Source organism: Patagioenas fasciata, chromosome 3 (assembly GCF_037038585.1).
Source record: "Patagioenas fasciata isolate bPatFas1 chromosome 3, bPatFas1.hap1, whole genome shotgun sequence".
In the NCBI taxonomy this organism is placed as follows: Eukaryota; Metazoa; Chordata; class Aves; order Columbiformes; family Columbidae; genus Patagioenas; species Patagioenas fasciata.
Window position 1 is genome coordinate 44,498,493 of NC_092522.1, and position 17,910 is coordinate 44,516,402.

Genomic DNA, 17,910 nt, shown 5'->3' on the forward strand with positions numbered 1-17,910 from the left:
CCGCCCCAGCGGAAAACTACACGTCCCAGCATGCCCCGCGCGCTTAGGCGCGAGCTCCACCCCCGTAAGGGGGCTCGGCTCGGCTCGGCTCGGCGTGGCGTTTGGGGATCGCCGTGACTCGGGCTTTCGGTTCCCTGGCGAAACTGACGCTGAGAGGCTGGTAATTTCGGAATCGCTCTTGTATTGGGTACCGGGAGTTTTACGGCACCTTCACTTTCATTCGCAACCGAGCCTGAAAGGCGAGGATTTAAAGAGGGAGTGTTTGCAGGGCGGCCACAAATGCTGAGGAATGGGGTTCTGAGGGGGGTGACATTAAAGGGGAAACCATGAAATTTACTGCTAGCGAAGGCAGTGCAGCTAATGCAAGCATCTGCAAAAATATTAGAATATATTCAATACACTGAAATAGATTCAGTGCTGTAGCATTGAGTGAGCACGTACTGTGCAAAACTCAGTTCTGCTGTCTCTCAGTAAAGCGTAGAAAAATTGTAAACCATAGCTCCTTACTTTGGGACTAACACATGTATTTGAAAGCTTAGTGTTTGCAATACTTCCTAATGCAAATTTTCTATAACCACTAAGTCGCTAGCGGAGAAAATTATGGTCAACATCCCGGAAAGAGTGTGTCATCATAGTATTGAGCATTTATTTTCAGTTCTTTCTTTTTATACTTGCTGTCTGGTCATATCTGTACCCTGGTATACGGAAACGTTTTTCAGGTAGTTGTCAGAAAAAAAAAAATCAGCCAGCAGAGGAACCACCATAGAAGTAATAATGTATTTGTATCTGTAGCTTTCTTGCAATATTTAAACATGAAGAAGTTAAACACCAGTAAGTAAAAGTTACTGATCTGTGAATAAGGAACTTAGATACAGTAACCATCAGTTAGTACTATTGCTGTGACCTGTGTTCGGATTGAGTCATTTTGAGGTGACAATCATACCGGATGATGCATTTCTGACAATATTCTTCACAGTCATTGGTCCAGATCAGTTCAATTACAGCAAAGGATCCATGACATGCAGTTGAAGACAGCACATGGATAACAACAATGAACAAGAAAATTCTAAACATTAAGTATACTGGAATCAAAAAGCATCACAGAATTTTGGGAGGTCTAAGGACTGAGTCCTCTTGCTAACCCACTGAACGGGGAAGGAGAGAATGGAAGCAGGTCACGGACTGCAAAGGAAGAGGTGAGGGATGGATGTTGCAGCAGTGAAACCCTGGAGTTAATGTAAGAGCTGGTTGTCAAAACTGTAATTTTAAATTGGTATTTACATACTACTATAACGGCTTTCACTTAAAAAAAGCCCTAAACATCCCTATCACATACTGAAATTTGAAGTGGTGCACAAGAGAGTTTTACAATAATAGTCCAGCTACATACAAAAAGGCATACAAATAATATTTTTGTTTCACAGATCTAGTTAGTGTTTTGGGAAGTCTCATGCATGGGATTGAGTTCCTGTTTAACCACCTGTTGCACTATCATCTTGTTCAGCCTATTTGACACATTAAACACAGTAACCATAGTTTGATACCAGCATGTTGTCTGCATGTACTACAGACTAGGATGACAAGGGACTCTACAGTGCCCATCTTAATTTCTTCATATTTCTATTCTCTAACACTGCTGGCAGCACATGTGCTGGAACCCGGAACAGTCTCAGACTGATCTTCCTCATGTTTCTTGTCCTCAGGAAATATGTTTTCATATTTTGCTAAAGAGAACAAATGCAGTCTACAAACTCCAGAAGAATGGGGACAGAATTAGGATGAAACAGAGAGACTAGACATGCAATACTGAATTATGCAAATTTTCCCTGCCCTCATAAAAACCTGCATGTCTGCTTCATTTGTTGAGCTAGCACTCAGATAACACTCGAACAAATGTGTGTGCATGTCTCCAGCTGCAAGTAATGAGATCGCTGGACCAGAAGTCTTGCGAACGTTCTAGAATAAAAATTACCACCACACTGGAGTAGGTGTTTTTATTTACTGATTTTCTGAAATTAAAAAAGAAAGCATGATGATGTTTAACTGCTTTATTAAGCTGCTCTTAGTAGAGATCTGTGAAGCTGGTGACTGCATCCTGATTAGGGGATATCTGTCTCTGTGTAGAGAGTTTGAGAAATCATGAAGAAAGGAAAAGTGATAGAGATGAATAGGAATCAAATGTAGTACTTTGCTTGAAATTTCACGGAGTTTGGATATCTGGTATTTTTGTAATTGCACACAGGAAATTACTTATTTCTATGTATAAAGTTGTCCATTCATGAACAACATGATTGTACATGTCCTTCCTGGCCTCTTGGAACAGCATAAATAAATAAATATTGCATAAATGCAATAAGTAGTATAAATGCAACAGCATAAATTCACTTCAAAGTACCTTGAAGAGCTTTTCCCCCCCCCCCCTTCTCTGTTTCCTACGTGACTAGGAACTTTCGGATGGGCTTATCCCTGTGTGATGTGTCTGATGATCAGATTCCTGGTTTATACTAGCTTGTCCAAAAATACAGTTAATTCCTTTTTATTGCCACCATAATGTCTTCACTGCTTAAGAATTTGATCACTTATTTCAGAAAGTCTGGCTGGCAGTTAGTTGAACCATTTAATCAGTGTTGGAAAACAAATTTGGTTTCTCTCCAGTAGGTAGCAGAGTTACATTTATTGCACCTTTTATCTGCCTTTTCTTGAAATTTCCGTTTATGGACAGCATATTTTCACACTTTTTTTTTAGCTTAGCTAAGAAGCCAGGCCTTAATAGCACAAGCAAACTCATGTAGCCACTTGTATAGACTTGAGAGAAGTCTAGAGGAAGACATCCTGAAAACTATATTTAGTAGCAGAGGAAATGTTTTTAAAAGCTCCTCATTTATCAAGAAAATATTATACCAATAATGTTAGTAAAGTCATTAAAACCCCAGATTATATAGTTGTTATTGCAACTGCCATCTGCTTCAGTCAGGCCAGGCCAAGAGCATGATTTATGTGAGCAGTATCTCACTTAACCTACTAATTCTGTTGAACTGTTAATACCATTTGCAGCCTTCAGCCCCTGACAGGTACAGAAGGGAAGAGAAGCCATCTTAATTGCCTGCATCAGAATCCCACATAACCTCATTAGGCTGGTCACATTTCCTATCTGTTCACTGCTGGGTGAGCACAGCTCTTGGATTAGTTTTCCAGGGAAGAGTTCTGTGAGGGTGATTCCCGCATTCACTTCCTGAGCGAACCGTACCACTTCAGTAAGGTCTGGGCCCGTCAGCTTCTTCATGAGAATGCGGTCACAAAGGGAACACAGCTCTGCCAAATAATACCTTGTGAAGATCCTTGAGGTCAACTCCAGCTAAGTCATATTTGAATGGATGTCTGTTGATAGCATGCTTGGCTGGAGGTGCCAAGCTCATCTGACCTTCTCTTGTGTCCTGGGTTTTTCCACTGAAGGCAAAGAACCACTAATCCACATCTTGCCAGTGAATAGCAAAACCAAGTTGCTCATGAGTAATCCCATGGAAATGGGTGGAGGTATAACTTGTGTGAACCCCTCCCTTCCTACTGCCAGTGGAAACTTGCTCTCTGCCATCACGATGCGTTACCAATGTTTTGATTTGGTCATCTGCTCCATTGCTATGAGGTCTCCGAGTTTGCTTTGAGTGATCAAGCAGTAATTCTCAGGTATATGAAGGAGCATCCATGGGCAGTCTCTTAATGATGTGCATCATGAAAACAAAAGTATGTATTAGTGTCTAGCAGGAAGGCTGTCCACTTGTTTGGATTCCAAAAATTCTGAAAAAGCAGATAATTTAAACAAAAATGTTTAAATTCCTGTAGTGCCAGGCACAGACTCATCCTGGAGGCTTCTACTTAGTAAGAAATGACAACCCTCTTCAGTTGCTAGTCACTCAGAGACAACATAGCCATAATGTGGTCCCAGAAAGTGCTTTCTCATCTGTATCTCTAACACTCCTCTGCTTTTGGACATTTTGCCAGGAAAGGAGAAAAATGCTCATATCCTGCTCAGGTCCCCGGCCCTTCTGCTTGCTTCAGTGTTAGTTTTCACCACAGGACATAAGGTGAGATTCAAAACAGAATGTAGAACAAGGACATTTGAAAGGTATTGAAAATAAAGTGCTCTCCAGCCCATTTTGCAGGAGGATGATGTGTTTAGATTTTTTTCCTCAGCACTAATCAGCCTGCAGGTCCAGCTTGTTTCTAGAGGTACTAGAATGTCCCGACATTTTTTTTGTTGTTGGGGGTGTGTGTAAATGTTTTCATTTTTAGAAGGAATTTCCATTTACAAGAAAACACATAGAAGTAATTATTTTTAATATCTTGCATAACTATTTGTAGAAGCTTAATAGAAACCTGGTTCATGATTTACTCTACAATGAGAAGCCCAAAGATGTGGAGAAGAGGCACATTTTTTAAATCAACCGGATCAGTTTACAGATTATTATACCTATGCATTGCCTATTTGATCTTTATGAAAATATTGAAAAGGACAGACAGTACACCAGTTATCACAGACAATGAGCTGGGTAGCTGTTGTTCTGTACTCCTTACTAAATACAATGTGAAATGATACATAATGAGAAACAGAATGGGATCCTGTCAGTCAGTAACGTAACTGTGAGCTCCTGCACATGAGTACCAAAGTGAGAACACCAGGAAATGTGATCCTACCATGCTGGCTCATGGACCCAAAACTGAAAAAGTATCGTGGAGGACCATGGATAGTGTTTTACCCTTGCATTTAACTCTATTTGGCTGATTTGCTGTGAAAAACAAACAAAAACCAACCAAACAAAAAAACACCAACAAAACAAAGCAGTAGTCTGCCCCATCTTTTTCTGCCTTTCTTTCATGCTTCTCTGCCGCCTTATTAGAAATTGCTTTATTTTCACCATCCTTCATGTTGAGATCTCTCACCTCCTTCCTGTATTCCAAAGGACACTCCAATCCCAACCTTTCCAATCTGTCCTTTTATCTTTATTTTTCAACTCAGAGGTCTTTTCAGTTCCCTGTCTCCAGTTGTTTCAGTCCTTTTCTCTGCCAGGCATATTTTGGAGTGATTCTGAGCAGAGAGAATGTATTTTCTCAGTCAAGAAGAGATAATGGACAGCTTCAAATGCACAGATGAGTGTACACATGAACAGATGTATCCCATCACCGTTCCTACAGTGAAGTCTCAGAAAAATTCCAAGACTTTCCTCAGAAGACCCCAAAAACCAAAACCAGAATTAGGACACCCATTTTTGCCATTAAAGCTCAAAACCCTCTGCATTACCAGTTTTGCCACCTTTACTGGTTAGAAATTTTTGATCTCTAGAAACATGTCAGTATAGAGAACAAAAGAATGCTAAGCTTCCAGTTAACCAGTGCATCTTTTTTTTTTTATTTCCCTTTTTGTGATCCTTCCTTGTGAAATGATACATCCAGGTGCCGACAAAGCCTCTGTTGCATGGAGCTGCATGGCTCAGCCCAGCCCCTGGAGACCTCTGGGACAGAGAGAGCCCTGGCTGAAATAGAGTGCAAAGGTCAGTTGAGTTTCGCTTTTGAAGGTGCAGAGGCAGGAACAACTCTCTCTCCCTTTCTTTATAGGTAAATCGTCAAACTAGTCCTGCAGTGATCGCTAGCAGTTTAAAATAGTGTCAATTTTTTTTTTATTTTTTTTTTCACCTCACAATAATGTGTATGTTTACTTATGATCAACAGAGAACTTGGAGCCTATTACAGTCATTTTGTTCCTTGGGCACGTGGACCTCACCCTTGTGCTGAACAAGACAAACAGGTAAATGTTGTAGCATTCCCTCGTAGCTGCAGGTGCTTCTGTGCTTCTCCAAACACCATCCCTTTGAGTTAAAATCCTTTAGAAAGGTGTGTGTGTGTTTTGCTATCATGAAGTCCAGAAGAGGAGTTCTAGCTTGTATTACTGTGATTTAACAGTTTTCCTCTGCATCCCCTCCATATTGTCCAGAAAACTTTAAAAACAGTCTGGGGTCATTGAGTTTCTCCACGCTCTCCAAGTCTGTCCAGAGCCTGAGGTGTGCCAAGGCCACTTTCTTCCAGCCTGGGAATTAAACAAAGCTGTCTCCATATATCTTTAAGGCATAATCTAGTAGTTAGCAGCTTGAGTCAATCATTAACAAGATATTGCAAAAAATACAAGGAAACTGCTGCAGATGATGACAAACAGTTTGACAGGTGGTGGGAAAGGAATAGCTGTGTCATCATATTTAAGGTGAGAACCTGGAGCCAAGGCAACCAGAGTCCTGAGGCAGGTGAGCAACACCTGGGAGTTGCTGCTGTTGATTGATTTAACTTGGTGCTGGGCCCCACTGCACCTGACGTAAGCTATTCCTAGACTTACACACTGCATGTGCAGCCTGCTTTCCCAAGAAAAGGGATTTTGAATAATGTTTGAAAATACTAATTTCCGAAACATTTCTAATAATGCAAACTGAACTACCAAGTGAAGTGTGGACTATACGAGGAGTTGGATAAAAGCTTGTTTTAAGCCACTAGCTCAAGTAAAAGGGCCTTTTAACTGAAGGGTTAAAAAGAAACCAAAAAAGCTGTTAATCATGCGCTGCAGGAAATCTGTAGATGAGATTCTCAGGGCTCTGATTCCAGCTCAAAGACTTTACAAGACTTCCAGCCCAGAAAGAAGAGAGGAAGATAAATATCTGCTTTTGGGGAAAGACTCCTCAGCGTGGACCAGCTCAGTGCACAGTGGAGGTTGTCTCTAAAAAGCCAGCAGGATTCCCTCATAGTGGGAAAAGAATCTTTTGCTGCATTATTTGGGTGAAATTGCCCTCTCCTTTTCTTAGAGTAGGCAGCTGATGGGAGGGTGTTTTCATACTACACCCCGCCATCTCAGTCTTACTGGGTGCTTTCCTATGTGCTCTTGGGCCATGTGTTGTGGACAGATTCTTGCACATCATCTTTCTCACTCTCTCTCTTGTCTGCTCCTCTTATCCTTTGCATTTCTACAGGTGATGTAATGACAGCAGGAAAAGAGACAACAGGGCAGCCCCCCTCATCTGCAAATGCATCCATTTACATACTCATCTGACCTATATTGAGGGTTTTTTTTTAATTCATGGAAGTGAGAAGTATCCTGTTTTATTCTGCTCTTTACTGACTTTACTCACTCATTTTTACAGTCGTCCAACACAGTTACACTCAAGACTCTCAGCCTTCTAGAGATGTAATGTCCTCAAACCAGCACCTTGCTGAATTCCAGCTTTCCAGAAAATGGCTTAAAAATATCTTGGCTCCCTTGAAGAGAACGTAGACTTGAAAACTAAAGAGAATGGAGTCACTCCTAAATGCGCTCACTGGTACCTATCTATAATGCTATCAAATTAACTCAGCCTAGAACACAGCTAAAGGTGGATCTTGGTAGCACGTAATTTTTATCAATCTGCTTATTTTAGACAAGCCCAGTGTTAGCTGGAGGTGACATAGCCTCTAGATTCTGTTACCATGTGGATAACAGAAAAATATTTCACACAGGTCAGTGAGATAGATGTTTTATCTAATTTCATTAGAATTTTCTTACATTCTGGAAGTGCAAAAAAAGTGAGGCTTTGGTGGGAAAAAAAAATTTCAAATATTCTTCTGGGATCTAGTGATTCTCTGGCATCAGATAGGATGATCAAATAGTGTTTGTGCTTTCTGTGGAAATGAAGGATGTCCAGTAACCTACCGTTTCCCTTGCCCTGTTATTCTGGGAGAATCCTCTCTTTTGGAAACTGCATCAGTTACATCTAACCACACTAAGTTCCCTGTTCATTTTTGTTTCTTGTATAAGTACTCTTCTTTGTGCTACATGGAATAAAATTAAAATACGTTAACCAGTAACTAATTATTCCAGCAGCAGCTGAACAGTCTCTCATGTGTTTCCAGCTGTAAGTAACCTAAATTCTGTCTTTTGCTTTTATGCAGGTACTGAAATATTTCATATTGCTGAGTCTTCTAGCAGCAAATGAAGGATATGCATCTGTTCCTTCTTTCCGCTTCATATTTGCTTTTGAAAGCCACTGGCAGCAAAGAGGTTATATTTGGTCATAATAATTTCACAGAATATCAGGTAGGCAACATGAACCTTATTCTCTCTGTCCCACATGGTGGGTCAATGGAACCCAAAGAAATCCCTGATCGAGAAGCTGCTTGTTGGGATGCAAAGTCATCCTCTTGTATTTTCTCTCATGAGTGTCCTCCTGGAAGTACTCAAAATTCTAAGAAATGCAAAGTGTCTACCAACCAAGACAGGTATACTATAGAGCTGGCTCAGTCTCTTGCTGAAGAAATCAACAAAATTACTGATGGCTTCTTCCCACATATCATTATAAACCACCTGCAGAGGTTCAAGATGGATGCTAACAGGGAAAAGGATGAAGCCTCCTTTGGAATTCCCCAAGCAGAGCAGGCCTGGGAGGAGTATATGGGATTTTTGACCACTGCAAAATCACAGATGAGAGGGGGCCTGATTCTGGATATCCATGGACAAGCACATCCTGAACGGTGGATAGAACTAGGTTACACACTTTCAAAAACTTCCCTCAACTCAGGCATTTTCTTTGCATCATATTCCTCAATTAGCCACCTGGCCAGCCAGCTAGTCAATGTTTCTTCTGAGACTCTGGTTTCAGGGAACAGAAGTTTGGGTAAATATATTGAAGATCAAAATTACAGTTATGTTTGCGTGCCTTCTCCATCCAATCCTAGCCCAAATAATGGGAGCTATTATAGCGGTGGATACATAACAAAGACTTTTGGTTCCTGTAGTTCTGGCACCATTGATGCCATTCAGCTTGAACTACCCCAGTGGGTGAGGGCAGCTGAAGAACGTCCCAGATTTTGTAAAGCACTAGCAAGGGCTGTAATGAAATTCTGGCAAACTAACTACTGCAGCCAGTACAACCATGAATTTCTGCCATGCTGAAAGAGTCTATCTTGTCAAGATACCTTTCTGTACTACAGTAATGGTCTGGAACAATAAAACAACTGATACACCTGGAACATTAAAGTCTGCAATATAATTGTGGATGCCAGTGGAAAGAAACTAACCTGCAAAGGAATATAGCAACATTGACATAGAGAAAGTCCACTGCTAATACCAGCAAGTCTGTTAACACACAGCTTTCTACTAGATCCAGCATTGAAAAGACTACTTGAAGATGAGCGGGTATATTTGGAAGTGTCACTTGCCTAGTATGCTTCTCTGTGCTTAATTTCTTTCTAGTAGCATCGTCTGTTCTCTAACACACAATAAAAAAAAATTTTCTTCTAATTTACTCTGTGCAGTACCTTAGTTGATTATCTCTTCAAAGAAATAAAGTGTCTCTGCTTTTCTCGTGACACTTAAGAAAGACAATTGGATAATATAATTGTGTAAAATGTTTGTGGCTGGGACCATTTCCCATTTGGTGTTTATAAAGCTCTTCAAGTAAACAGCAATGCTGAGCAACAACACACAGTCTGAACTTCTTCAGTTCTTGTTAATTTAATGAATTATGAAAAAAAGTCTCAGAGCATTGTAGCACTGTAATTTTGTCACCATTTAAATAGCACAACAGTAAGGTAGTAACAGGATGGAAGGCTGCTAAAGATAAGACATACATATTGTGCATTTTTGACAGTTTTCCTTACAGCAGGGTTCCCCCCAGAGAGGTGGTCCATTGATTTCATTAAGCATAGGATTAAACACCTGATTGTTACTGTTACATTCTGGATGAGCTCTTCGGCACAGTTAAGAATATAGTGGTGTGAATAGACATGAGTACAAATCAGCTCTTGGAAAATATAGGCAATTAATAAGGAAAAAGCAAAGAACCAGACAGCAAGACTGAAAAGACTAAAATTCAAAAATTAAGAACCTATGAAATCCTACCTAAAGATTGGGTAAAAAGAAAATAATGAGTAAATAGTCAGTTCTGAGAAAGTAAATAGTAAATAAACTGAAGAGAAGGGAGATGTCTGCATCTTGCAACCACAGTAAAATACTTTAGTTCTAACTATAAATAGGGACAATGCCAAAGAGAAATACTACCCAACTATAAAACACAACACAAAAGAGCATAAAAAAAAGCCAGGTGAGGTGCTCTCTGAACCTGAACTGTTCATTTTTAATAATCTTTGAAGACTAGGCTATTTTCTTGTAACTGAAAGAGAGCTGATGTACCTCTTTCAAAGGCAAATAGGACTCTGGGAACTGCAGGTGTGTTACCTTTCATACACGAACTGCTAAATCACGGGGGGTATGAGGGAAACACAAATGGTAAACGGCAGATTATACTTTATCTGGTGCCACTTGGTTTGTCAGACAAACTTGATTTTAGTTTTAATCATAAGGTTGGTTAAGGTGGTGAGTTGACCCTGGCAGTCACTAAGTGCCCCCTCAGTTCCTTGCTTACTCCTCTCAGTGAGATGGGGAGAGATTTGGAAGAGCAAAAGCGAGAAAACTGTGGGTTGAGATAAAGACAGTTCAATCGGTGAAGCAAAGCTGTGTGTGCAAGTAAAGCAAAATAAGGAATCAATCCATTACTTCCCATCAGCAGGCAGATGTTTAGGCACTTCCTGGGAAGCAGGGCCTCAGCACACATAATGGCTATTTGGGAAGACAAACGTCATAACCATGAACATCTTGCTTTCCTCCTCCATTCCATAAGCTCTTATTTCTGAGTGAGAGTTTATATGGTATTGAATAGCTCTGGTCAGTTCAGGTCAGCTGTCCCAGTTGTGTTCCTTCCCAGCTTCTTGTGCACCCCAGGTTACTCATGGGGGTGGAAAAAAACCATCTTGATGTTGTGCAGGAATTGCTCAGCAATAGCCAAAACACTGGGATGTTACCAACACTGTTTTAGTCACAGCACCATACAGGCTGCTATGAAGAAAATTAGGCTCATACCAGCCAGACTCAGCACAGTTCATCATATTATTTTTAAACATACTCCCACAAGATATTTTGCTTTAAAACAAAAGCAGTATTACTTTAAAATCCAGCATAGCCCTGTAACAAGTTGAAGACAGGTAAAGTTATTGCAAGTCATCGTATATTGAGCTCATCAGAAGACAGTCTTTCCAAGAAGATCAGCAGGTCAAACACCCTTCATTACCAGTAATACAGAAAACCCACTATTTTCCCCAAAATAGTAGGTAATAATGTCACTAATTACATGGATTATCCTAAATACCCACCAAGGTGACACACTTGGCAAGGATTTGTACCTTTAGCCAGACAAAGGATGATAGAATATATATTCTGTGACCTGTGTCATGTCATGACACTGTCCTGGAATGCTGAAATGCTGGGAAGGATTTAGGGAATCATGACAGATGATTAATTGAATATGAGGTCAGCATGCACTCTTCTGGCTTAGAGCATGAACATGCTCTTGGAAAGCACAAGCAAGGAACTAACAGGCAGAAGCAGCAGGGCATATTAACCCCCTTGTGCGTATCTGATGCATATAAAATTGTGAGTATAAAACGGAGTTCTGAGGCAGACACTTAAGAAAAAGATAACCACTGTGATGGAAAGAGAGAAAAAGGCTATAGAGATCTGCCTCATATTGAGAGACTCACAAAACTCAAATTACAGCTAACTTTGCTGTCAAGTGTGATTGGGAGACTGATAGAACATGGGTAAAGGAGAGTACCATTTGTGTTTTGCTTCTGCCTTCAAAATGGCTCACAGAGCGTGAAGTGCAATTTCTCTGTATCACACTCCCCTGACTTTTTGTTTCATAGGGGCTCTTTGAGGAAACAGAACCAGAGGCCCTGGGGAACATCTGCAGGGACACAGAAGCCAGACCTGCGCAGAACCTATTGGAGCCGACAGGGCTTGTTAGGAGTCAGGATGCTGTGGGATATGTGTCCTACCTATGGAACATCCCATCAACTCTGCCTATCAAAGGACAGCAAAGCTCTTGAAACATGAGAGAAACGTTAGAGCAATACCTCTGGAATAACATTTCTTGTTCTTCAGAGAAGTCTATATGGCTAGCAAAAGAAGAATTTTTGCAGATTTATGGCTCTGAATCTTTAAGCAGTTAATCATAGTAAGGTGTTTTTCCTTCTTAACCAGCAAAAAGTGAAGTGAGACAGGCTTTTCTGTGAGTACCTTGTTATAATCCTACACTGTCTTTATTAGAATTTTTTCTCTGTCTGAAGGACTGGAATAGATGTAAATATTTGATTTCTATATGTTCTACTTAATAATCAAATGGATTTAAATATAATAGAAAACAAAAAAAAACCAACACACACACCAAAAAAAAAAAAAAAAAAAAACAACAGAGAAAAAAATTGAAATAAGGAGCATGCTAATCCATTTTCCTGAAGACAGATGCTATGTTTATTTGTTTTGACCCTATTCTCCACTGATACCTGTCTTCATTGTCTATCCAATGGGACTGTCATCTCAGTTTTGTTCCGCTTAAGACCTTTAAAAAAGAAATTGCAAAATTTCAATAACTAATTAATATATTCAGGTTAACAGACCAGTTTGATAGTGTTTTGTAGTGCTGTACATGTAGCTCACAGAAAAAGTTCGATTTCATTTTATTGTAAATCCATTGCAGTGCCATTGGCTTCAGTGTAGTTGCTCCTAACTTGCCAAGGCACAAGAACCCCTGTATTTTATTTTCTTATTCTGGAAGAAAACTAATCATAGATTTCCAAGGCATATTAATGGTCAGAGAATAGCATATGTGCCAACTATTTGAACATTGTGTTCCCGAGTTTTCTGTTTTCTGAGCTACTATGTAAATGCTGCATGCACAAGCATTAAGTCATGTATATTTGAATGCAGAGTTCCCTATTCATCCCACCTAACCGGCCATCTAGATGTGAAGAGTCTCTTCTGAACTAGTTCTCTAGATACCCTCTATAGAAAGAGATCGGCACCTCTGCTAGGGGTGATTCTTTCCATCTTATGACAGGTGGGATAGACAAGGCTGTGGACATTCTGGTCTTTCTCCACAGAAGGAACAACCTAGGAAGCCTTGCTAGGCAGCTTGCAATAAATCGATAGTACTCGTAAAAAAGTATTAACTTACAGCTTTGTGCAGATAAGAATGAATAGATTTTGAGCTGGCTAAAAGAGTCAAGTTTGAGCAAAAAGTTACTGACATGAGTTTGAACAGGAGAAGTAAATGTCTGGAATACTCACTTTGTGGAGTGTACTCTTCAGCTTGCTTCCCAAGCTTCCACCAAATGGAGAAGGGAGTTGGATAGGGAGCCATGCAAACCATGTCAGAAAATGAAAATGAGAAGCAGACACTTAACAACAGAATGTCAGAGTATGCGATTGTAATAATTTCCTAGTGCTAATGGCTTCCGCTCTATGAATGCCACCACAAAAGGCAGAAAACACTTGTGCTTACCTCATATACAGGAAGAGACCCAAATACTGCACCAGGCTCTTTGCTTCCAGACTCAAAAATTTCCAAAGGCTGTCTGTGGATCTGACCAAAGGAAGCCAAAGTCAATGCATGACTAGCTGGAGACAAAAGGTCATGAAGACATCACTTCTGTCATTGAATTGCATGGTGACATTCATACTATCTAATATATATCATTACTATGAAGAAATATTATGGTTTATGCACACGTTTTCTTTGTACCATGTAAAGGCTGCCTTTATTTATTTATTTATTTATTTTTAAATTAGGAGGGGAGCATAGTTCTGCTGTAGAAAATGCATAACCAGCAAATTTCCAGCTTCCCAAGGGACACAAAATCAAGACAGTTAACAGCAAACTGCTTTTTATCACCTAAGTAAGTTAAAGCTTCTTTTGAACACTGACTTGGTTCTTTCACCTATTAACACCTTGGATAAGCTCAGAAAAGGAACCATTTTCAGGGTGCTTGTGAAGTTTGGTGGATGCACACAATCAGAGGACAGTGGAACTCTAGCAAAGGGGTAATGGAGCAAGAACTCCCTTCCAAATGAAAGCTTCATCACAGGGCTGTCAGTCTGGCTGTCCTTCTGTTAGGCTTTGCAACTCACAAGCATTTAAGCAGCCAGTTCAGAAAGATGCAGATGAACAAGACATTTCTGCTGTTAACTGTTGAAAGCTTTGAATTTGGGAGAATAGCTCAGGTACCTTGACAGTTCATCCACATTCACATTAATCTTGAGACTTACCTATGTATTACACTTATGGACCAAACAGGAAAGGAAGCTGACTTTACATGATATAGCTGTGATTTCACCCTAGGAAGGCAATTTATGCTCTTCCAAAAAGGAACAAAAATGCACCTACAGCTTGAAATACTGCAAAGAACTCTTGTTTCCATCAAATTTGAAAACATTAGTTTAATCTGAAATGGTACATTATACAGAGATTTTCTACTTATGTTTTTTCATGGTCTTACTACTATATTGCTGAATGTGCTGTGTTAGTAACAGTTTAAGAGATACCACATCTTCAATAATGTAAAACATTCCTAAGAGAATCTCTTCCAGTGTCTGTCTGTCAATTTTAAGCATGACTCATGTGCATTAATTACTAGGCATTTCCCATTTCAGACAGACTACTGAGCTAATGAGATCCTCTAGGTGTTTGCACAGCCACTTTTTCCTTTTCTACTACAACTGTAAGAGAAGAAGTTTTATCTGTTCTCATGACTTTTTAACGGCTAAGCCAGGTACAGATGCAGAAGATCCACCATTATGCAATTAGACTTGCAGAAAGTAGTCATAACGATACCTAAACTAACTCAGAACTTTCCTGGTTTCTGATTTCTTGGGAACCCTAAAAGAACTATTGTATATAACCAATGATTCACTGTTTTTTCTCGTATTTTCACACTTCCTTCAAGTAAACTAAAGATATTTAGGATTTCTGTTGGAGCATATAAAAATTCTAGTGGTTTTTAATGTTGCTAAACCAAACAAGTGAATCAGTATGTGTTGCCTTCCAAATTGGAATCTGCCAGGGTGAAACAATGAGAATGAAAACAAGAGAGGTTTCTTCAATCCCTCTGTTTATGCATTTTTATTCTAGCTTGTCCATTGAATAAGAAGGATATGTAGGGTTCTTTATGGATCATTTCTAAATGTGAAATACCATTGCATTTCCTATATGTTGCACAGAACAAACCCAAATTTGTTATAAGCATTAGCTACCTTTGGAGAAGCCAGAGCTTTAAAGAACTTCATGTCCTGAATTACATCCACAAGTTTAGGCTTTTCTACAACTGAAGGTGATCTAGTCAGTGACTTCCACCTGTACACAGAAGACAGAAAAAATCTAATGCTTCTATCAAAATGGCAATTTTGAATGCAACATTCTTACCTGGCTACAAAATAAAATTATTTTGAAGTATAAATTATTCCTAAGTAGAAATTATTATGTATATCTTCAAAATATAATTTATATTAGGACCTCCATAGGTGTCATGAAGTGCTTCACTGACACTTTGTCAATACAGATACTGGCGTGTCATCTTTAGAAGTCTGAAAATGTTAATGTAAAAAACACAGCTAGGTGCTAAATCTGTCTGATAATGGCTTTTCAGCATTTCTGTCAGTTCTGACTACAATTCCTATATGCCACTTTCATAATAAAGAAGGTTTCCTCTGCTCATGTATCTGGTTTCCAAAGTTAATCACAGGAAGAAATGATCTAGTGTGTCTGTTAGAGTAGATTAACACAGTTTCATTTATAATTTATAATCAGAAAAAATAAGCCAGATCATATAACCTAAGGAATTATAAACTACAGAGAGGAACTAAGACTCTTCTGGATGGGTCTGTCTACCTGTTGACATCACCTGAACCACTTGTTTAAACTGTAAGCACTTACGCTATTCAGCTGGGTTTGTTCTGTTTCAGGTATACACACATTTGGGGAATATCTGTTAATACTATTTATAACTTGATTTGTTAATTGAAGTTCTACATTATTATCTTAGTGACTTATATGGCAGCTGTCCAATAAGCAAATTGTAATAGCACCATGAAGGTAACTGATTTGACCCAAGAGAAGCTTTTGTATCCTGTAGAGAACAAAGTCTAGCATCCACAGGTAACACCTATCCATTACACTATTTGGTATAATTAAACCAGAGAAATCGAGTTACTCTTGAGGTGATAGCCCACAGACTATATAGAATAATAAGACCGAAACTTTCTATTGTGCAGAGTGGCACTGTCTTTTCTTTTCTTTTTTTTTTCCAGTTCTCCACTCAGTTAAGCAGGTTCCTAATTTTCTTCCAGTCTGTTTAATTAATGCACTTTATATGTATGACAGCGATTCTCCTTTACTGAAATATTTGAAGAGTCCTCAAATAGTTGTCACAGTTTGACACAGACATGTCATTTATAGAATGTTTCTTTAAGGTTAGCTGGCTTAATTATTTTATCTTTAATTCCAGAGGTTTCAAACTAGCTGCTGACTATTCAAAAGAACTACAGGGGTTAGTCCTTCAAACACAGCCAAGCACTTCTCTGTATTGATGAGTTACTGTTCTGACTTTAGTGGGACTACTCACATTAGTAACTCTATGGAATAATAAGTCTTAGCAGGATATCAACCTAATAGGGGACCAGAAAAGCACCCTAAGGATTTCTCTTTGTCCCAAAGTGATATGGTTAAAAGGCAGCCTAAGAACGCACACGGTATATGAAACCTTGCCACTAGAGCATGCATGACTTTTTAAGACCTGAAGTAATTTCTCACAGATTTGGACTGCTTTGTTTCTAAAGACACAGTGCAAGTTGCCTTTAAGACATTATTTCTGTTCATTATTTCTGTTCATTTTATCAACCCACTAATTAATGAACCAGGGAGCTCCAGGACCAGAAATGTGACTTAAGCTGGAGGACCAAGGCTCTCTGGCTTGACTTGTAATTAACCCACATCCCCTGAGAACTCTATCAAGAGGGAGAAACGTCCAACACTGCTATTGAACACACAACACTTATGCCATTGTCAGAACATTATGATCAGAAGTACATGAATGTATCCATAACATCCCAGCAAATTTAAGAAGACCATTTTTTAAACTGAAAGATTAAATTTGGTTTATTCTTACAGAAGGATTTGGGTTACGGTTGAAACTATTCACACTAAGCTTTTTCAATAAATTGTTTTGGATCCCAGTAGTATATCAGCTTGTGGAACTGGAAGTGAAACAGGCTGCTAACCTGAATAGTGTACATAACATTAAGACTCTAATTAGGCTAAAATCTGAGACAATTATCTAGTCATCACTTAAATAATATCCTGAACATCACCTAATCCTGACTGTCACCTAGTCATAACAATTAAGAGATTTATCCATGCTGTGCAAAAATATTTTTAAAAAGGATTTTTCTAAATAACTCATAGGAAACACTAATACTTTTCTGACCATCAGGTGAAAGGTGCTTTTAAAGTCTATTTTCAGAACTGTTCCCCTAGTCATACATGTATGTAAATGTACGAGATCTTACTTGTTCCTGTCCAGCACGAGAGGATATTCAAACTTCTTATTCTTTTCCATATGCTTGCTTTCCTCTTTAATTATAATAGGAAAGCTATTAACATCAGAAGGCAAAATCAACCGACTGATATCTGAAAAGTCAAACGTCCTGGGTTGTCCAAAGTAACCAATATAGTATCCATTCATGGCGTGCCACAGCCTGCATACATAGCGAAAGCAGTGGCAAAGGACAAAAAGGAAAAATTGATACTTTTAGAAGTAGAACAAAAGTGAGAAAATATCTATCTACATTATCAAGTTCTGTAGCACTGTTCTAGAGTTCAGTATGCTAATCGTTAAAAAAAGAAAAAGAAAAAGAAAAAGGAAAAAAAGAAAAAGAAAAGGAAAAAGAAAAGGAAAAAAAAAGAAAAAGAAAAAGAAAAAGAAAAAAGAAAAAGAAAAAGAAAAAGAAAAGGAAAA

General features: G+C 39.0%; 1 protein-coding gene and 1 long non-coding RNA gene across 7 annotated transcripts in view; one reads left to right on the plus strand and one right to left on the minus strand.

Annotated features, from left to right (window-relative positions):
- Window positions 1-53: 53 nt before the first annotated feature.
- Window positions 54-9,307, plus strand: LOC139827559 (uncharacterized). Of its 3 annotated transcripts, none has more exons than XR_011738303.1 (5): window positions 54-160; window positions 977-1,237; window positions 4,000-5,546; window positions 5,725-7,352; window positions 7,960-9,307. It is a non-coding gene; the product is annotated as an uncharacterized lncRNA (long non-coding RNA). The 3 variants fall into 3 exon arrangements; XR_011738304.1 differs by having other exon boundaries at window positions 977-1,196; window positions 4,000-5,610; XR_011738302.1 differs by having other exon boundaries at window positions 977-1,196.
- A 194-nt stretch (window positions 9,308-9,501) lies between these two features.
- The window catches only part of WDR64 (WD repeat domain 64), a 72,439-nt gene continuing 64,030 nt past the window's right edge, over window positions 9,502-17,910 (minus strand). For all 4 annotated transcript variants that reach the window (XM_071806231.1, XM_071806233.1, XM_065834262.2 and 1 more), the window contains 5 exons: window positions 17,462-17,650; window positions 15,152-15,251; window positions 13,404-13,484; window positions 13,190-13,223; window positions 9,502-12,461 (listed from right to left, as the gene is read on the minus strand). In XM_071806231.1, the coding sequence (XP_071662332.1) occupies window positions 12,412-12,461; window positions 13,190-13,223; window positions 13,404-13,484; window positions 15,152-15,251; window positions 17,462-17,650 (454 nt within the window). In that variant the 3' untranslated portion in view covers window positions 9,502-12,411. The remainder of the gene's footprint in view (window positions 12,462-13,189; window positions 13,224-13,403; window positions 13,485-15,151; window positions 15,252-17,461; window positions 17,651-17,910) is intronic.